This window comes from Mobula birostris, chromosome 15 (assembly GCF_030028105.1).
Source record: "Mobula birostris isolate sMobBir1 chromosome 15, sMobBir1.hap1, whole genome shotgun sequence".
NCBI lineage: Eukaryota > Metazoa > Chordata > Chondrichthyes > Myliobatiformes > Myliobatidae > Mobula > Mobula birostris.
Window position 1 is genome coordinate 85,675,555 of NC_092384.1, and position 22,371 is coordinate 85,697,925.

A 22,371-nucleotide genomic window follows, 5' to 3' on the forward strand; every position below is an offset into this window, starting at 1 on the left:
TCTCTGATCATAATGCATACTTTCTAAACCAGGCAGCATCCTGGTAAATCTCTTCTGTACCCTTTCCAATGCTTCCACATCCTTCCTATAGTGAGGCGTCCAGAACTGGACACAGTACTCCAAGTGTGGCCTAACCAGAATTTTATAGAGCTGCATCATTACATCACGACTCTTAAACTCTATCCCTCAACTTATGAAAGCTAACACCCCATAAGCTTTCTTAACTACCCTATCTTCCTGTGAGGCAACTTTCAGGGATCTGTGGACATGTACCCCCAGATCCCCCTGCTCCTCCACACTACCAAGTATCCTGCCATTTACTTTGTACTCTGCCTTGGAGTTTGTCTTTCCAAAGTGTACCACCTCACACTTCTCCAGGTTGAACTCCATCTGCCACTTCTGTAACCTATCAATGTTTCTCTGCAATCTTGACAATCCTCTACACTATCTACAACACCACCAACCTATATGTTGTCTGCAAACTTGCCAACCCACCCTTCTACCCCCACATCCAGGACGTTAATAAAAATCACAAAAAGTAGAGGTCCCAAAACAGAACCTTGTGGGATACCACTAGTCACAATCCTCCAATCTAAATGTACTCCCTCCACCATGACCCTCTGCCTCCTGCAGGCAAGCCAATTCTGAATCCACCTGGCCAAACTTCCCTGGATCCCATGCCTTCTGACTTTCTGAATAAGCCTACTGTGTGGAACCTTGTCAAATGCCTTAGTAAAATCCATATAGATCACATCCACTGCACTACCCTCATCTATATGCCTGGTCACCTCCTCAAAGAACTCTATCAGGCTTGTTAGACATGATCTGCCCTCCACAAAGCCATGCTGACTGTCCCTGATTAGACCATGATTCTCTAAATGTCCATAGATCCTATCTCTAAGAATCTTTTCCAACAGCTTTCCCACCACAGACGTAAGGCTCTATAGATGTATAGATGTCTTCTGGTTTTATCCACATTTCACCCTTTGAGCATATTCTTTCCTGATTTTCATGTAACACAGAGCTTTATCAACTCCCGTTCGCCTAGGGGAAACCGCCGTCTGCCCGCCAAACTGTGTCTCATGTGATTTAAAAAAACCCTACTAAGCAGAAAAAGTGGGGGGTAAAAAAACCTATTAGGAGTACAACCCCAGAGCCATGTGTCATACAAAAAGCTTCTAAAAATAAACATCAATCTGCCAGCAAGAAAGAAAAATATACCAAAAAATTTACAATTAGATCGTGGAGAAAATCTATCAATTAGCTTAAATGATAATAACGAGCAAATGAGCCTCATCTTTTCTCAAAATACAAAGGTTCAAAGGTTCGACTTCTAATTTTCTCCAAACTAAGACATAGCATCACTTGAGAGAACCATTGTGACAAAGTCGGAGCTGATGTATCCTTCCACTTCAACAAAATGGCCCTCCTAGCTATCAATGTAACAAATGCAGTAACATGTTGGTCAGACACAGAAATACCATGGATATCTTGAGGAATTATTCTGGAAAGCACAGTTAATCTGTTAGATGGTAGATTAATTTTAAGTGCTTTAGAAATTGTCGAAAAAACTGATTTCCAGAACTGTTCCAGTATAGAACAAGACCAAAACATATGTGTCGGTGTAGCTATCTCAGTTTCACATCTATTATAATAACTATCAACATTAGGAAATATTTTAGAGTCTCTCCTTCGTCAAATGATAACGATGTACAATTTTAAATTGAATCAGTGAATGACTAGCACAGATCGAAGAAGAGTTGACCAGTTTCAGAATCCACGTCCAATCCTCCGTCATAAAAGTCAAATTGAGTTCCTTTTCCCAATCCTGTTTAATCTTAAATAAAGGACGCTTATCCCATTGTAAAAATAAATTATAAATTCTTCCAGTGGAACCCTTCATCGAAGGGTTCATACTCATAATAGTATCTAACAGGTCAGCCTCCAATATGAAAGGAAAATTACTTAAATATTTTTGTAAGAAATGTCTAACTTGAAGGTATTGTAAAAAGTGTGAGTATGGAAGAGAATATTTATCAAATAATTGTTCAAAGTCAGAGTTTTGTAATAATGTGTGAGACATGCGCCATGGTGGACAGGGAAGAATGATGTCATCAAGTTCAAAGGACAAACTCAGCGCATGATCAGATACAGCAATAGTGTCATATTCACAATTTTTAACACTAGGTAAGAAGCGGGATCGATTATAATATAATCAATCCTCAAATATTTTTATAGACATGTGAAAAGAAGGAATATTCTCTGTTATTGGGATGCAGATGCCTCCATAAATCGATCAAAAAGGAATTAATAAGTGATGCAGAGCGATTTGGAAGTCGCTGATTGGTTGAGCTCTTGTCAATCATAGGATTTAAACAACAGTTAAAATCCCCGCCCATTATCAACATATATTCATTTAAATCAGGCAGTAAAGCAAACACTTTTTTTTAAAAAAAACAGGATCATCTAAGTTAGGACCATACAGATTGACCAAAACAACTTTTCTGTTACAGATCACTCCTTTAACAATTAAAAATCTACCATTAGAATCTGATTCAATATCCTCTTGAATAAATATATTGGATTTAATAAAGAGGGACACACCTTTAGTTTTACTCTGAGAGGTAGAGTGGAATTGCAAGTCTCTCCACCATCCAAAAAATCTATTTTGATCTCCCACCCTGATATGTGTCTCCCGAGCAAAAAATATATCATATGGTTGGAATCGATTAATAATTTTAAAAGTCTTTTTCAGTTTGGTAGGATGATTCTAACCACGTGCATTCCAACTTATTACATTAATCCGTTTAAATACCATACTATAATTGTATTCTACTTTATCCATGTGCAGAGCACTATACCAATATGGGATGATCAAAAATGGCGGCGATGAAGAATACAGCCACATAGAAAACACGCATGCTGCGGAACCACCCAATGGGAAAAAACTCCTAACTCTAACCCCACCCCCCTCCATTGTAACCCTACAAAGCCAAGGACTGCTCTGTCTGTATTTTCTTTCCCTCCCCCTAGTTAGTAAAAAATTAGTGACCTTGTAAGAAAGAAAGTCTCAAGAAAGGGAAGTATTTACATTCTGTTATCTATTAAACAAGAAAGAACCAAAATAATGTTATCTCTTAGAGAGAAAAACCAGCGCCATCTTTAAGCTTAACATTAAGTCCCCGAAAAAACTTTAAATTCGGTTATAAGACGCTATAAAGAGAAAAAAAAGTTAATGGTATATTTAACCAAGCTAAATTTTCCAAAATACTAATTAATAATATCATAAGTAATTAAACCCTCCCAAATATATATATGAAAAGAAGCCCTATTAGTAGGAAAAATCTACCAATTTTAAGAAAGAATCAAAAAAACATCAAACCAGGTATTAGGTTAAAGAACCAAATCCCTTTATCTTTTCTCAGTTGAATGTCTGGAAAACCATTTAAACAGTCATACTTGAACCATAAATCTTCTTTCCAAAAGAAAACCAATATTATGCAATAATGAACAAATCTCCTTATCTTCTTTTATTAGTCTCTCGATGGAATAGCCAAGTAACCTTCGTAAATCTTCTTTCCGAAATGCGAATAATATACAGATAACCTAGCAGCGGCAGGTATTGTCTGAACAGTGTGGCTTTTGGATTAAAAAATGTACGAGGAGGAGAGTTAGGAGGAAAAACTTTAATTCTTGTCGGGTAATGCAGAGAAGGAAACTGTTTCTTATCATATCCCTGTTTCATTACCAAAGCAAATCTTGATCTTTGTTCCATTACCTCCCTCGTATAATCCTTATAAAAATGGAGCTCAGACTCCTTAAATCTAAAAACTCTGTTTTCTTTCCTTGTCGCATTATTTGATCTTTAATTTTAAAGTGATGAAAACAAACCAGAACAGATCTTGGTTTACAAACCCCATTTCCAGAAAAGTTGGGATATTTTCCAAAATGCAATAAAAGCAAAAATCTGTGATATGTTAATTCACGTGAACCTTTATTTAACTGGCAAAAGTACAAAGAAAAGATTTTCAATAGTTTTACTGACAAACTTAATTGTATTTTGTAAATATACACAAATTTAGAATTTGATGGCTGCAACACACTCAACAAAAGTTGGGACAGAGTTAAAATAAGATTGAAAAGTGCACAGAAACCGTCATGCTACTGTGAATTATAGCCACCTGGGCTCAGGAGTACTTCGGAAAACCATTGTCACTCAACACAGTCCGTCGCTGCATCCAGAAATGCAACTTGAAACTGTATTACGCAAGGAGGAAGCCATACATCAACTCTATGCAGAAACGCCGGCAAGTTCTCTGGGCCCGAGCTCATCTCAGATGGACCGAAAGACTGTGGAACCATGTGCTGTGGTCAGATGAGTCCACATTTCAACTAGTTTTCAGAAAAAACAGGCGTTGAGTTCTCAGTGCCAAAGATGAAAACGACCATCCAGATTGTTATCAGCGAAAGGTGCAAAAGCCAGCACCTGTGATGGTATGGGGGTGCATCAGTGCCCACGGCATGGGTGAGTTGCATGTATGTGAAGGTACCATTGACTCTGAGGTGTATATTGGGATTTTAGAGAGACATATACCATCAAGGCGACGTCTCTTCCTGGGACGTCCATGCTTATTTCAGCAGGACAATGCCAGACCACATTCTGCATGGGCTACAACAGCGTGGCTTTGTAGACACAGAGTGCGTGTGCTTGACTGGCCTGCTGCCAGTCTAGATCTATCTCCTATTGAAAATGTATGGCACATCATGAAGAGGAGAATCAGACAACGGAGACCACGGACTGTTGAGCAGCTGAAGTCTTATATCAAGCAAGAATGGACAAAATTTCCAATTGTGAATCTACTACAATTAGTATCCTCAGTTCCAAAATGATTAAAAAGTGTTATTAAAAGGAAAGGTGATGTAACACAATGGTAAACATGCCTCTGTCCCAACTTTTGTTGAGTGTGTTGCAGCCATCAAGTTCTAAATTTGTGCATGTTTACAAAATACAATTAAGTTGGTCAGTAAAACTATTGAAAATCTTTTCTTTGTACTTTTGTCAGTTAAATAAAGGTTCACGTGAATTAACATCACAGATTTTTGTTTTTATTGCATTTTGGAAAATATCCCAACTTTTCTGGAAATGGGGTTTGTATTTGGATCCTTAAATTTCAAAGTAAACGCTCTGTGTGCTCTTTCTATAGCAGGCGGCTGTGATAAAATGGTAGGAAATAAAGTATGAAAAATCTTACCAAAGTAAGCAGTTAAATCTCCAACTTCAGCTCCTTCTTGCAGCCCAACAATTCGTATGTCCTTTCGGCGAGACCTAGTTTCCAGGTCTATAATTTTATTTTGATATCTTTCCAAACAGGTTGTAGCTTCAAACAATTTTTGATTAGTTATCTTCAATCCCTCTTCATGTGTAATAACTTGAGTTTCCAAGTCTTTAAGTTTTCCCAGAAATGACTTCATTCCATTACTATTCTTTTCCAGTTGGTCTTTAATTGACCCATTCTGATCTTTAATTGCATTCAGTGTCTGAACAATATCTTCAGCCCATGGTGGCATTTCATCAGATCTTTCCTTTGGCATCTTTGCTTTTCCATTACCTTTGTCACTAGGTTCAGACAGGTTCTTCCCAATCCTCGTAAATGTAGACATATTATTCCTCCTCAAGAATCAACAAATAAAAATTTTAAATTCGAAGTTTAAACTGGGGGAGAGAAAGAACTAAGAGCAGCACAAAATTGCTGCTACTCCATTTGCAGACAGGGGCGGTCTTGGTGTCCACATTTCGGAGGATCTCACCTGGTCCCTGAACTCCATCCTGATCAAAAAGGCGCAACAGCGCCATTATTTCCTGTGGAGCTTCAAGAAAGCTCACTTCTGTCCCAGGATACTGACAGACATTTACTGCTGTACCATTGAGAGCATACTGACCAATTGCATCTCGGTGTGGTATGGCAATTGTCCTGTATTGGACCGCAAAGCACTCCAGTGTGTGGTAAAAACTGCCCAGCGGATTATCGGCACCTAGTTGCCCACCATTGAGAACATCTACCATAAACGCTGCCTGGGCAGGGTGAAAAGCATTATCAGGGATGCATTTCACCCTAACCATGGACTTTTTACTCTCTTCCCATCTGGTAGGCGCTACAGGAGCCTCCGCTCCCGCACCAGCAGGCACAGGAAGAGCTTCTTCCCTGAGGCTGTGACCCTGCTGAACCTCACATCACAGTGCTAAGCAGTGTTGCACCCATATTGTACTGTCTCAGTACTTTTATATTTGTGTGTTGTAGCACTTTTTATTCACAGTTATTTTGTAAATAACACTTTTTTGCATTTCTGGTCAGATGCTAACTGCATTTCATTGGCTTTGTATCTGTACTTGGCACAATGACAATAAAGTTGAATCTAATCTAATCTAATCTAAACCCTAGAGCAATACAACACAGGAACAGAACCTCCATCCCACAATTTATTTAATCCCAAAATCCTGCACATGATCTGTATCCCACTTCTCCCTGCTAGTTCATGTGTCAGTTGTTATGTATCCTGTAACGGGTTAGAGAACCAGCAGTTATGGAAAACACCTTGGAGTCTGGTATTACTGTTAACTAATGCTATTTTATTAGTAACTACTCAATACAGTAATATAAATTCAGATATATCAAACAGGTTAGCAAAGTTCATGCATTTATAAGTGTGGAAATATAAAAATCAAGCTTCTTCAAGCCTAGGGGGTAAATGAATATAGTCTTATGATGATGGGTAAATGAAATCAGTTCAGTTCGTGGTATTAAGTTGAGTAGTGATGGAGAGAGAGAGGTGTTGTGGTTGTCTGAGTAAGTCGATGCCGTCAATTCTTCCCGTTGTCCTCCGAAATGGACCAACTTGAGAGTGCTGTCTTCAAGTGATAGTCTACCAGCCCAGCAAATACCAACCCAGGCAAAGGTTAGACGCACTGGTAGACTCCACAGGGTCGCTCTTTCACGCACTAATAATTACAGATCGATTCCTCTCAATCGATCCTCAGTCCCACACTCGTGGGCACCTGAAAAGGATAGTGGTAACTTCACCACACCTTAGTGCGTCTGCTTGTCCTGTGAAACAAGCAATTACGCTGGTTTAAATACTGTTGTGCTGAACACCAGCTGTCCGTCATGTCGCTCCTCCCTTCTCTCTCTGTAGGAACTCAGAAGCTGACAATGTCCTTGCAGAAATCCCAAACAAACTGTGAGCAGTCTTCGCCCCTCTCCCTTTCTGTAACAAGCTGTTTGTGCTGTACAGCTGCGCACTCTCTCTCTCTTTTTAGAGGCACAGTCCATGAGGGATAATTCAGGATATCGTCACACAGTGTAAATGTTTGTTAAATATTGCTATTGTACTTGCTTCCACCCCCTGCCCTGGCACCCACCAGCTACCATTTGTGTTTAAAAAATAAAACATGCCTTGTAAGTCGCCTTTAATTTTTCTCCCCTTTCATCTCAAATTTATCCCCACTGGTATTTGACTTTTTCACCCTGGGAAAGGCACACTGACGTCTACGCTTCTCAATTTTGTAAGTGTGTTATCAGTTTGACTCTCAGCCTTCCACAGTTCAGTGAAAACAATCCAAGTTTGTCTAACCTCTCCTTATAGATAGGGCTCTTCAATCTAGGCAGCATCCTGGTGCACCTACACTTTCAAAAACCTGCACACCCTTCCTATGATGCAGTGACCAGTACTGTACACACTAGTCCAAATTTGGCCTAAATAAAGTTTTATATAGCTGCAACGTTACCTAAAAATTTTTATACTCAATCCATCTGACAAAGGCACGCTTTCTTCGCCACCCTCTATTTCTGTGGCCACTTTCAGCAACCTATGGACATTCACCTCAAGATCCCTGTGTGTATATATCAGTGCTCCTAAAGCAGGGGTCTCCAACCTTTTTTGCACTGCGGGCCGGTTTCATATTAACAATATTCTTGCGGACTGGCTGACCCGGGGGCGGGGGGGGGGGGCGGTAGGGTTGCCAACGGGCAAAAGTAGCAGTCAAATACATTGTTTACCACGAGACTACAATGACCATGAAGCTTTGCGCGGGTACAAGTGCGCATGCGTGATTTGCGCGTGCATGTAGATACCCATTTTTTCTATAAATCGTTTTCGGCGATTCTGTTCGAGGGAGGGCGGGGCATGGTGTTAATCATAACCGGAATATCGGTGATAAGTGGCTAATATACTCAATTTCGTCTCTAAAAGGGTTTATGTAACGATTTTAATATTAAACACACAGCGCATATTTTCCTCTCATGAATATAGCGATAAGTCAATTATCAGGGGAGCTGAACAAAGTGTTGAACAAACTTCCAGTAGAAGTGGTAGAGGCAGGTTCGACATTATCATTTAAAGAAAAATTGGATAGGTATATGGACAGGAAAGGAATGGAGTGTTATGGGCTGAGTGCAGGTCAGTGGGACTAGGTGAGAGTAGCGTTCAGTACGGACTAGATGGGCAGAGATGGCCTGTTTCCGTGCTGTAATTATGATATAATTATATTATAAGTAAGTCAATAGCATCGTAACATTTTAAGTATCGTTTGGATATTAAACACACAGCACATATTTTCCCCGTATGAAAATATAAAATCATTGCAACACACCAATATTGCTGAATCAGTGGGAGCCCTGGGCTTGTTTCCCTGCAACAAGACGGTGCGATCGAAGGGTGACGGGAGACAGCGATACTCGAAGGTGGTTTCTTATGTCCAGTCTATTCCGCAATGTGGTTTTCGTTGCATTCATTGTAGAGATATGTTGGAAATGGAAGCAACGTTTTCAGTGCTTTCCTGACTGTCTCAGGATATTTAGCCTTGACTTTGATCCAGAACGCCGGCAGAGATGTTACGTCAAACATACTTTTCAGCCCGCTGTCATTCGCAAGCTCGAGGAGTTGATCTCCTTCCCGCGCTGACATGGATAACGCGCGGGTAATGACCTCGCATGCGTAATGGCTCAACAGTGGGCGTGACAGGGAATGAAGAAAGATGCAGCTGACTCATATCGTTTCCTCGCGGCCCGGTGGTTGGGGACCGCTGTCCTAAAGCACTACCATTTTGTTTAATATTTTTTTCTTGCATTTGATCTCTTAAAATGCATCACCTCACACTCTGGGATTAAATGCCATCTGCTACTTCTCTGACCAAATTTCCAACTGATCTGTATCCTGCTATAGTCTTTGATAACTTTCTTCAGTGCTCACAGCTCCAGCAATTTTATTGTCATCTGCAAACTTACTAATCAGGCCACCTATATTTTCATACAAATACATGATAAATAACAGAGGTGATTGTTGTGTTCTGTTCACAACGATCCTAGCACTGATCGTTGTGGAACCCCACTGCTCACAGACCTCCAGTCAGAAAAACACATGTCCATCATTACCCTTGGTCTTCTATGACCTAGCCATTTTGAATCTAACTTCTCAGCCCATGTGACTTAACTTCGTAAGAACAGCCTACTATGTGGGATTTTGTCAGAAGTTTTACTGGAGTGTGTAAGTACCTTACACTGCCCTACTATTATCAATCATCTTCATCACCTTCTCAAAAAACTCAACCAAGTTTGTAAGACTTCCCACTCAGAACAAAGGCCGGCTATCCCCAGTAAGTCCATATTTTTTAAATGGTCACAAAGGCTCATATCAGGTACCCTCTAAATCTCTTAGTCCTTCCCCTAAATCTCTATCATGTCCATTTCTCTCAGCTCCTCAGATATGTCTTCCCTACTAATTCTGGGAGATCAATGGTTCTGAGATCCCTGAAGCATTAACTTGACCAATTTATTATCTTGTTTTATCACAGGTGCTATTGTGATGGAGAAGCCCAATGTACGATGGAGTGATGTGGCAGGATTGGAAGTGGCGAAGGAGGCATTGAAGGAAGCGGTGATATTACCTATCAAATTCCCTCACCTATTCACTGGTATGCTTTTGTAGCTAATGGTGATTCTTATCAAACGTTTTTCGCAGCTCCACTTTTGTCCCATGTTCTGAAGCTTTCTTGTCTCTTTCCTGGGCCATGATGACGAAAGGGGAGAATAACAAAAGTCAATAGAAATGCTGAAAAAAGTCTGTCATTACTGAAAACAATTATAAAGGAGTAATGAGCAGAGCAAAACTACCGGGCTGCTGTCAAGTCTGGAAGGTTGTATATTTCTCAGTCGGAAAAACAAATAATTTTTTATTCAGTTGATGTTGAGTTATGTTGGAAGAATGTAAGAGCCCAGTGACTTATAGAATTGAAGCAATAGGCAGACTGAACAGAGCCTTCCTGGATAGTAATCACATAACGTGGATTTTAATAGATCAGAAATGGGCCCTTTCCACGCTTATCATCATGTTGACTGTAATGTCGATCAATGCTAATCCTATTTGCTCACGTTAGGCCATATCCTTCAATTCGTTACCTGTTCATTGTAATTGTATTGCTTCCACCACCTTCTCTGGTGTCTCATTCAACATAACTACCAGCCTCTAGATGGAAAAACCTTCCCCTTTGATCTGAATAACATAGGAAGGAAAAACAAAGAGGCCCTGAGAAGAGAATTTAGAGAGCTAGGCAGAAAGCTAAGAAGCAGGACCTCCAGGGTAGAGATTTCTGGACTGCTACCTGTGCCTGGCGCCATGAGGATAGAAATAGTATCATTTGGCAGATTCATATGTGGCTGAGAAGCTGGTGCGGGGGGTAGGGCTCAGGTTCTTGATCATTGGGATCTCTTTTGGGGGAGGTGTGACCTGTTCAAAAGTGACGGGTTGCACCTGAACCTGAGGGGACAGGTTTGTTAAAGCTGTTGGGGAGGGTTTAAACTAATTTGGCAGAAGGATGGGAACTGGAGTAAAGGGACTCTGGGTAGGACGGATGGTAAAAAAGCAAAGCTGTCGTGCAGTCAGACTGTCAGAGAGGGCAGGCAGATGATAGGACAAAATTGCGGCCAGCAAGGTGAGTTTCAGTGCATTAGGGATGCAGGATCAAAAAGGTAGCAAATACAGTATTCAAAGCATCATATCTTACGGTAGAGTATAGCAAATAAGGTAGATGACCTTATTGCACTTTTACAGATTGTTGGGTGTGATGTTGTGGCCATCACTGAATCATGGCTGAAGGATGGTTGTAATTAGGAGCTGAATGTCCAAGGTTACACGTATCGGAGGGATAGGAAGGTAAGCAGGTGGGGTGGCGTGGCTCCGTTGTAAAGAATGGCATCAAATCAGTAGAGAGGTGTGAAATAGGATTGGAAGATGTTGAATCCTTGTGGGTTGAGTTAAGAAACTGCAAGGGTAAAAGGACCCTGATGGCAGTTATATACACATCTCCCAACAGTAGCTGGGATTACAATGGGAAATAAAAAAGGTTTGTCAAAAGGGCAATGATATGATAGTCATGGGAGATTTTAACATGCAGGTAGATTGGGAGAATCAGGTAGGTAATGGATCTCAAGGGAGTGATTTTGTTAAGTGCCTGCGAGATGGCTTTTTAAAGCAGTTTGTCATTGAGCCTCCTGGGGGATCAGCTATACTGGATTGGGTGTTATGTAGCAAACTGGAGGCAGTTAAGGAACTTATGATAAAGGAACCCTTAAGGCAGTGATCACAGTGTGATTGAGTTCAACATGAAATTTGACAGGGAGAAAATGGAGTCTGACATAGCAGTACTTCAGTGGAGTAAAGGAAATTACAGTGGTATGAGAGAGGAATAGACCAAAGTAAATTGGATGACAGCAGAGCAGCAACGTTTTGAGTTTTTGGGAAAAATGAGGAAGGTGTAGGACAGATGCATTCCAAAAACAAAAGAAATACTCAAATGGCAAAGTAATACAACCGTGGCTGGCATGGGAAGTCAAAGCTAATGTAAAAGCAAAAAAGAGGGCATACAACAAAGCAAAAATTGGCGGGAAGATAGAGCATTGGAAAGCTTTAAAAAACCTGCAGAAAGCAATTACAATCATTAGGAAAAGGATGAAATATGAAAGCTAGCCTGCAAACAATGTCAAGGTGGATAGAAAAGGCTTTTTCAAGTACCAGAGAAATAATAATTGGGGACAAGGAGATGCAGGTGAACTAACTGAGTGTTTTGCATCAGTCTTCACTGTGGCAGACACTAGCAGTGTGCCAGTTATAGAAGGGTGTGAGGGAAGAGAAGTGAGTGCAGTTAATATTACTAGGTGCTCAAAAGTTAAAAGGCCTTTGACAAGGAGCCACTCATGAGGTTGCTTACCAAGTTAGGAGCCCATGGTATTACAGGAAAGTTACTGGCATGGTTAGAGCATTGGCTGATTGGCAGGGAGTGGGAATAAAAGGGATCCTTTTCAGGTTGGCTGCCAGTGACTAGTGGTGTTTGGCAGGGGTCGGTGTAGGGACTGCTTTTTATGTTGTATATCAATGATTTATATGATGGAATGGATGGCTTTGCTGCCAAGTTTGCAGATGATACAAAGATTGATGGAGGGGCAGGTAGATGAAGAAACAGGTAGGCTGGCAGAAGTACAACAGAGGCACTTATGGCAACAGAGGGTTCGGAAGCAATACTGACAGGTAAAATCAAAGAAAGCCTTGAAAGTTTTTTTTTCAAAAACATGAAAGAGTCATAGAGTACAGAGTCGCTTCAGCCCACTTGTTCATAAATTCATAATTGTTGATAAATGTTGGAAAATGCAAGGTCATGAACTTTGGTAGTAGAAATAAAGGTGCAGACTAGTTTCTAAACGGAGTAATTCCAAAAATCTGAGATGCAAAGGGACTTGGGAGTCCTTGTGCATAACACCCTAAAGGTTAACTTGGAAGTTGAGTCGGTGGAGAGGAAGGTAAATGCAATGTTAGCATTGATTTCAAGAGGTCTGGAATACAAGAGCAGAAATGTGATGCTGAGGCTTTATAAGGCACTGGTGAGGCCTCAACTTGAGTACTGTGAGCAGTTTTGTGCTCCTCATCTAAGAAAAGATGTACTGGCTTTGGAGAGGGTTCAGAGGAGTTTCACAAGGATGGTTCTTGGAATGAGAAGACTATCATATGAGAAATGTTTGATGGCTCTGGGTCTGTACTCACTGAAATTTAGAGGGATGAGGGGAGATCTCAATGAAACCTTTTGAATGTTGAAAGGCCTAGACAGAGTAGATGTGGAAAGGATGTTTCCCAGGACGGAAATCAGTTTAGGCCAAGAAGGCACAGTCGCAGGATAGAGAGGTGTCCCTTTAAAACAGAGATGCTGACAAATTTCTTTAGCCAGAGAGTTGTGAAATTGTGGAATTTGTAACCACAGGCAGCTGTCGAGGCCAGGTTATTGGGTGTATTTAAGGCAGAGATTGATGGATCCTTGATTGGATACGCATCACAAGTTGCAGGGAGTGGGGCTGAGAAGGGGAAAAAAGGGGGAAAATTCCGATTGAATGGCTGAGCAGACTTTGTGCGCCGAATGGACTATTCCGACTCCTATATCTCATGGTCTAAATATATGCCCTTTCACCTCAAACCTCTGCTTGCCAGTTCTAGTCTGCTGTGTTCCTGGAAGAAGATTCCAAATATCTGTGCCCCTCATAACATTGTACATTTCTATTTCTGTGTTGTGAAACTTTATGGCAACAGAGGGTTCAGAAGCAATACTGACAAGTAAAATCTAAGAAAGCCTTGAAAGTTTTTTTCAAAAACATGTGAAAGAGCCATAGAGTACAGAATCAGTCGCTTAAACTCACTTGTTCATAAAGTCAGAGTACAGAATCAGACCCTTACTCACTTGTTCATAAAGTCATAGCGTACAGAATCAGACCCTTAAACTCACTTGTTCATAAATTCAGAGTACAGAATCAGGCACTTTAGCCCACTTATTCATAAAGTCATAGAGTACAGAATCAGACCCTTAAATTCAGTTGTTCATAAAGTCAGAGTACAGAATCAGACCCTTCAGCTTACTTGTTCATGCCAACCAATGTGCCTGTCTAAGACCACATTTTTCCTATCGATGTACAGCAGTATCTGTAAATGATCAAAACTGCCCTCTGTGAAGGTATCAGTAAAGCACAAAATGTTGGGTTGTTTCTGCAATACTGGATACACAAGGCATGGTTGGAAAGTTTGCAGATGACTCGAAAATAAGAGGTACCGTGGACAGTAAGGAGGGTTATCAGAAATTGCAGGGAGATCTTGATCAGCTGGGTAAGCGCGCTGAGGAATGGCACCTGGATGAGTGTGAGGTGTTGCATTTTGGAAAATCAAATCAAGTTAACACTTTCACATTGAACAGCAGGGCCCTGGGGAGTGTGCAGAACAGAGGGACCTAGCAGTACAAGTAAGTAGTTCGAAAGTGGAGTCACCCATAGGATGGCGAAAAAGACTTATAGAGTCATAGAAAAGTACAACACAGAAAGAGGACTTCCAGCCCATCTAGTTTGTGCCGAATCATTTAAACTGCCTACTCCCATAGCCCTCCAGACCCCCACCATCCATGTACCTATTCAAACTTCTCCTAAACATTAAAATTAATCGTGCACGCACCACTTGTGCTTGCAGCTAGTTCCATACTCGTGATCCCCTGAGTGAAGAAGTTTCCCTCATGTTCCCTTGAAACTTTTCACCTTTCACCCTTAACTCATGACTTCTAGTTGTAGTCCCACCCAACTTCAGTGGATAAAGCCTGCTTGCCCTATCTATAACCCTCATAATTTTGTTTATCACTAGCAAATCTCCCCTCAATCTTCTACGTTCCAAGCAATAAAGTCCTAACCTATTCAATATTTCCTTATAAATCAGGTCCTCCAGTTGTAGCAACATCCTTGTAAATTTTCTCTGTACTCTTTCAACCTGATTTATATCTTTCCTGTAGGTAGGTGAACAAAACTACAAACAGTATTCCAAATTAGGCCTCACCAACATCTTATGCAACTTCAACATAACATCGCAACTCCTCTACTCAGTACTTTGATTTATGAAGGCCCATGTGCCAAAATCTTTCTTTCTAACTCTGTCTACCTGTGAGCCACTTTCAATAAATTATGGACCTGTATTCTCAGATTCCTTTGTTCTATAGCACTCTTCAGTATCCTACTGCTCACTGTGTAAGACTTACCCTGGTTGGTCCTACTGAAGTGCAACACCTCACACTTGTCTGTCATTTTTTTCAGCCCATTTTTCCAGCTGGTCCAGATCCCACTGGAAGCTCTGATACGCTTCCTTGCTGTCCATTAGAATTCCAATCTTGGTGTCATCCGCAAATTTGGTGATGCAGTTAACCGCATTATCACACCATACTATGCACGAAGCCACGCTGACTATCCATAATCAGTCCATGTCTAACCAAATACTCATATGCCAGGTAGCTTAGAATACTTTCCAATAACTTTCCCACTGTTGATGTCAGGCTCACTGCACTATCATTTTCTGGTTCATTTTTAGAGCCTTTCTTAAACTGTGGAACAACAGTAGCTATCCTCCAATCCTCTGGTACCTTACCCGTTGCTCAGAATGATTTAAATATCTCTGCTCTACCTCACTTCTATAGATTGTGTGTCCATCTCTGGAGTAATTCCATTTATGGCCTCCCCCCATCTCTTTAGGGTCCATGGATTACTATTCTGATCTTCTAGAGGACTAATCTTGTCCCTTGCAATCCTTTTTCTCTGAACATATCTGTAGAATCCCTTAGGAGTCTCCTTCACCTTGTCTGCTAGGGCAACGTTATGCCTTCGTTTAGTCCTCCTGATTTCTTCCTTAAGTGTACTCTCACATTTTGTGTACTCCCTAAGCACCTCATTTGGTACTACCTGCCTATACCTGCTATGTACTTGCTTTTTTTTAAACCAGGTTTCAGTATCTCTTGAAAACCAAGGTTCCTTAAATCTGTTAACTTCACCTTTTATTCATACAAGCTTTGTACTCTCAAAATTTCATTTATGAAGGCCTCCCACTTACCGAGTACACCTTTCCCAGAAAACAGACTGTCTCAATCCACACTCACAAAATGCTGGAGGAACTTAGCAGGCCACGCAGCATCTGTGGAAAAAAGTACAGCCCTCGTTTCCGGCTGAGACCTTTGGCAGGACTCGAGAGAAGAAGCTGAGGAGTAGATTTAAAAGGTGGGGAAGGGGAGTGAGAAACACAAGGTGATAGATGAAACTGGGAGGGGAAGGGATGAAGTAAAGAGCTTGGAAGTTGATTGGTCAAAGTGATATTGGGCTGGAGAAGGGGGAGTCTGGTAGGAGAGAAGAAAAGGCCATTGAAGAAAGAAAAGCGGGGAGGAGCACTAGAGGGAAGTGATGGGCAGGCAAGGAGATAAGGTGAGAGAGGGAAATGGAGATGGGTAATGGTGAAGGAGGTGCGGGGAGCATTACCGGAAGATCGAGGAAATTGATGTTTATATCATCAGGTTGGAGGGTCCCAGATAGAATATAAGGTGTTATTCCTCCAACCTGAATGTGGCCTCATCATGACAGTAGAGGAAGCCATGGATTGACGAATGGGAATAGGAAGTGGAATTAAAATGTGTGGCCAATGGGAGATCATGCTTCTTTTAGCAGACGGGTGTAGGTGCTCAGTGAAATGGTCTTCCAATCTACTTTGGGTCTCACTGATATACAGGAGGCTGCACTGGGCACGGTATATAACCCTAGCAGACTCACAGGTGAAGTGTTGCCTCACCTGGAAGTATAGTTTGGGGCCCTGAATGGTAGTGAGAAAGGTGGTGTAGGGGCAGGTTTAGCACTTGTTCTGCTTGCAAGGATAAATGCCGGTGGAGAGGGTCGAATGGACAAGGGAGTCACGTAGGGAATGATCCCTGCGGAAAGCAGAAAGTGAGGGGGAGGGTGGTGAAGATGTGCTTGGTCATGGGATCCTGTTGGAGATGGTGGAAGTCTGGAGAATAATCGAAACGTAGAAAATCTACAGCACAATACAGGCCCTCCGGCTCACAAAGCTGTGCCGAACATGTCCTTACCTTAGAAATTACCTAGGGTTGCCCATAGCCCTCTATTTTTCTGAGCTCTATGTACCTGTCCAGGAGAATCTTAAAAGACCCTATCGTTTCTGCCTTCACCACTGTCGCCAGCAACCCATTGCACACACTCACCGCTCTCTGCGTAAAAAATACTTACCCCTGTCTCCTCTGTACCTACTTCCAAGCACCTTAAAACTGTGCCTTCTTGTGCTAGCCATTTCAGCCCTGGGAAAAAGCCTCTGACTATCCACACGGTCAATGCCTCTCATCATCTTACACACCTCTATCAGGTCACCTCATCCCCTGCTACTACAAGAAAAAAAGGCTGAGTTCACTCAGCCTATTCTCATAAGGCATGCTCCCCAATCCAGGCAACATCCTTGTAAATCTTCTCTGCACCCTTTCTGTGGTTTCCACGTCCTTCCTATGGTGAGGCGACCAAAACTGAGCACAGTACTCCAAGTGGGGTCTGACCAGGGTCCTACGTAGCTGCATCATTACCTCTCGGCTCCTAAACTCTTTCTTTTTCTTTCTTTTTAAATCTTTTTTATTAATTTTCAAAATTATAAACACAAGAACAAAGTTGATACAAAGAGATTGGAATCATCTTAATAAGCATATACAAAAAGGATTTTAAGTAACATAATGAAAACTCATAATGAAATTAGTCATAAAAAAAAGAAATAAAAAAAAAGAAATAAAAGAAAAAAAAATATATAAACAAAGAAAAATCCCCCAAAAGAAAAAGAAAAAAAACCAAAAAGAAACAGAACAAAGCAGGGCTAGACCAATATCTTGAATCAGACACGTTCAGTAATGTCAGCAACTCCGCTCCTCTATTCATGTAATTTAAGTTAAAAAAAGATTCCGAAAGGTCAAATCACATCATATGAAAATGTTGCATAAAAGGTTTCCAAGTTTCTTCAAATTTAACCGAAGGATCAAAAATATCACTTCTAATTTTTTCTAAATTTAAGCTTAATATAGTTTGAGAAACCATTGGAATGTGGTAGGAAGATTGGTTTCCTTCCAGTTCAACTAAATAGATCTTCTAGCCATTAAAGTAACAAATGCTATCATCTGACAGGCTGAAGAAGACAAAGATCTATGTTCTACCATTGGTAATCCAAAAATTGCCGTAATAGGATGGGGTTTTAAATCAAAACATAGAACTGTTGAAATAATATCAAAAATATCTTTCCAATATTTTTCCAAAAGAGTTCAGGACCAAAACATATGAGTTAAAGAAGCCACCTCAGAGTGACATCTATCACAAGTAGGGTTGAGATGGGAATAAAAACAGGCTAATTTATCTTTGGATATATAGGCTCTATGTTCTACTTTAATTTGTATTAATGTATGTTTAGCACATGTAGAAGAAGTACTAACTAATTGAAAAACTTTATCCCATTTCTCTATAAGTAGACAAAGTTGAAGTTCCCTTTTCCATTCATTTTTAATTTTATCAGATATACCTGGCTGTAATTTCGTAATTATATCATAGATAATTGCTATTAATCCCTTCTGAAAAGGATTTAAACCTAAAATTTTATCAGTAATATCAGTAGGATTTGAAGTTGGAAAGGTAGGCAACATAGTATTTAAAAAATTTATTTGTAAGTATCTAAAAAAAAATGAGATAAGGCAAATCAAATTTCTTAGATAACTGCTCAAAAGACATAAATAGTTATCACGAAAACATATTATACCTTTCGCTTTCCGTATCAAAAAGGCTTGGTCCATAACCGAGGGTTGAAAAAAGAAATTAGATATAATAGGACTTCATTTAGGCCAAAAAATTTATGAAATTGAAACCATATTCGCAATGTATGTTTAGCTATAGGGTTAAACATTTGTTTATTCAATTTAGATAGTACAAAAGGAAGTGAAGTTCCTAAAATGGAAGCTAAAGAAAACCCTTGTACAGAGTGGCCTTCAAGGTTTGGGGTTATATGGGCTTGGGGTTATATTCCAATCTTGCCTCCAAAACATTAAATATTGAATATTAATTGCCCAATAATAAAATCTTAGGTTAGGCAATGCCAAACCACCCACTTGGATTTTTGTAAGTATTTTTTACTTAATCTGGGATTTTTATTTTACCATATATAAGAGGAAATTTTAGAATCAATAGTATCAAAAAAGGATTTAGGAATAAAAATTGGTATTGTTTGGAATAAATATAAAAATTTAGGTAAAATAATCATTTTAATAGCATTGATTTGGCCAATCAATGATAGAGACAATGGGGACCACTCAGTAATCAGTTGTTTATCCTGATTAATTAACGGTAAAAGGTTGAAATTGAATAGATCCTTATGTCTCTTAGTAATTTTAACTCCTAGATAAGTAAAATAGTCAGTAGTCACTCTAAATGGAGAATTTCTATAAATGGGAACCTGCATATTTGATGGAAAAAGTTCACTCTTACCTAGGTTCAGATTATAACCAGAAAACCTACTAAACTGAGCAAGCAAAGTTAATACTGCCAGAATAGATTTTCCTGGGTTAGAAATATATAATAGTAGATTATCTGCATATAGTGATAATTTATGAGTCTCATTTCCACGGGTGATGTCAAATATATTAGGGGAGTCACGAATAGCATTAGCTAGCGGTTCCAAAGCAATATCAAATAGTAGTGGACTAAGAGGGCAACCCTGCCTAGTACCACAGAATAGATGAAAAAGAGGGGATCTTTGATTATTTGTAGATACCGAAGCCAAAGGGGTGAGATATATCAGTTTAATCCAAGATATAAATATCGAACTAAAATTAAATTTCTCAAGGGTGTTAAATAAATATGTCCATTCAACTCTGTCGAAAGCTTTCTCAGCGTCCAATGAAATAACCCATTCTGGAATTTTGGGTGAAGGCGTATAAATGATATTCATTAATCTCCTAATATTAAAAGAAGAGTAACGATTTTTAATAAGTCCAGTCTGATCAGAAATAATTTGAGGTAATGCATTCTTCAATCTCATTGCCAATATTTTAGAAAAAATCTGAGAATCCACATTCAGCAAAGATATAGGCCTATAAGATCCACATTCAGTAGGATCCTTATCTTTTTTAAGAATTAGGGAAATAGAAGCTCAATAAAAAGATTGTGGTAATTTACCTATAGATACTGTATCCCTAAAAACACTAGGGATTTGGGCTGTAGTGCCTCTTTCTGTGCTGTATAACTCTTAATGACACACCAGAAAGTACACAAGTATTTAAAGGGCACTGGAAGGGCTGGAGTGTCTGACAAGTTTGTATTTTTTGAACAGAAGTCATGGAGTCATATAACAGGGAAACAGACACTTCGGCCTGTCTGGCCCATGCTGATAAGTTGCACACATAAGCTGCTCCCATTTGCGAGCATTTGACCCATATCTCTGTAAATATCCATTCACCTTCAAAATGACCTTTAGCTGTTGTACTTGTACCCACCTAAATCACTTACTCTGGCTGCACATTCCATATACCCACTACACTCTGTGTGGAAAAAGTTGCTACTTCTGGTTTAAGATAGCCCTGGTGAAACACAGTGATGCCTTGCCGGCTGAAAACAAAACTACTAACTCGGGGTGGAGGAGCAGCAACTTGTATTCAGTCCGGATAGTCTCCAACTGGCATGAATATCGATTTCTCCTTGCAGTAAAAAAAATACTCCTTACCCTCTCCTTTTCTTCTATTCCCCAGTCTGGCCCCTTACCTCTTCTCATCTGGCTGTCACCTCCCCCTGGTGCCCCTTTGTCCTTTCCTTTCTCCTATGTTCCACTCGTCTCTCCTATCAGATTCCTTCCTCTCCAGCCCTTGACCTTTCCTGCCCAGCTTCACCTATCACCTTCCAGCCATCCTCCTTACCCTCTCCCCACCTTTTTATTCTGTTGTTTCCCCCTTCCTTTCCAATCCTGAAGGAGGGTCTCGGCCAAATCATCGACTGTTTCTTCATTTCCATAAGTGACCACCTGAGTTCCTCCAGCATTTTGTGTATGCTACTTTGCATTTCCAGCATGTACAGAATTTCTCTTGTTTGCTATTAACTATTCTATTAATGGAAAAAGATCACTGTAATCAATAGCCTGTAAGTTCCCTTTCGGTGTTGAGCTTTTGCCGCCTGTATGACCTGCCATTTTTGCGGTGTTAATTGAAGTCTTGAAGGTGCAGGACAGTTGCAGTGTAGTGTACGGGCCAAATTGAGGTGGCGGGGCTTGGGTCCCAGGAGCGTGTCAAAAGATTGAAGCAGCAGAGCGCGGGTCCAAGGGTGTAGAATAACCTGCTGTTTGGCCAATTTAAGCAACAGGTCAGGTCAGGGTGTCAAGCCTGCAGGAAAGGGATGGACCAGTGTTCAGCTGGGCGAGGTTTACTCATCTCTGCACTGAACTGGGGCTGTGGCCTGCAACTAACAGGCTCCCGGACTGGCTGCAGTAAAGGCATCCGTTAGTTTCATGAGAACATGGATTTGCGCCTTGGAAGGTTTCCAGGGCGCAGGCCTGGGCAAGATTGTATGGAAGACCAGCAGTTGCCCATGCTGCAGGTCTCCCCTCTCCATGGGAAGGGCACTAGGGCCGATACAGCTTGGCACTGGTGTCATCGCAGAGCAATGTGCCTTGCTCAAGGACATAACATGCTGCCTCAGCTGAAGCTCAAACTACCAACCTTCAGATCACTAGACTGATGCCTTAACCACTTGGCCACGTGCCAACACGAACTGGCTGCGGTGATCTAGTTACATGGCTGTGGACTCATTTTCATGAACGTTCGTTCTGAATGTTACTTGCTTATTGTTTGCATGATTTGTTAGAGTCAGAGACCGATAGAAAAGTACAGCATGGAACCAGGCCATTTGGCCCATCTTGTCCACGTGTAACCATTTAATCAGCTTACTCCCATTGACCTGCGCCAGGACCATAGCTCTCCATACCTGTACCGTCCATGTACCTGTACATCTCTTAAATGTTAAAATCAAGCTTGTATGTACCACTTGTGCAGGCAGCTTGTTCCACATTCTCACAACCCTCTGAGTGAGGAAGTTCCCCCTCATGTTCCCCTTAAACTTTTCATCCTTAACCCAAGACCTTGGGTCATCGTCCCACCTGACCCTATCTATAACCTTCATAATTTTATATACCTCTATCAAATCTCCTTTCAATCTTCGATGTTCTAAAGAATACGGTCCTAACCTATTCAATCTTTCCTTATAACTCAGGTCCTCCAGACCTGGCAACATCCTTGTAAATTTTCTCTGCACTCTTTCAACCTTGTTTCCATCTTTCCTGTAGGGAGGTGACCAAATCTGCACACTGTACTCCAAATTAGGCCTCACCAACGTCTTATACAACTCCAATATAACATTCCAACTCCCGTACTCAGTACTTTGACTTATGAAGGCCCATGTGCCAAAATCTTTCTTTACA

General features: G+C 40.7%; 1 protein-coding gene across 2 annotated transcripts in view; it reads left to right on the plus strand.

Annotated features, from left to right (window-relative positions):
* LOC140210786 (vacuolar protein sorting-associated protein 4A) overlaps window positions 1–22,371 on the plus strand; it is a 134,408-nt gene that overhangs the window by 30,374 nt on the left and 81,663 nt on the right. For both annotated transcript variants that reach the window (XM_072280071.1, XM_072280070.1), the window contains exon 5: window positions 9,848–9,967. In XM_072280071.1, coding sequence (XP_072136172.1) covers window positions 9,848–9,967 — 120 coding nt within the window. The remainder of the gene's footprint in view (window positions 1–9,847; window positions 9,968–22,371) is intronic.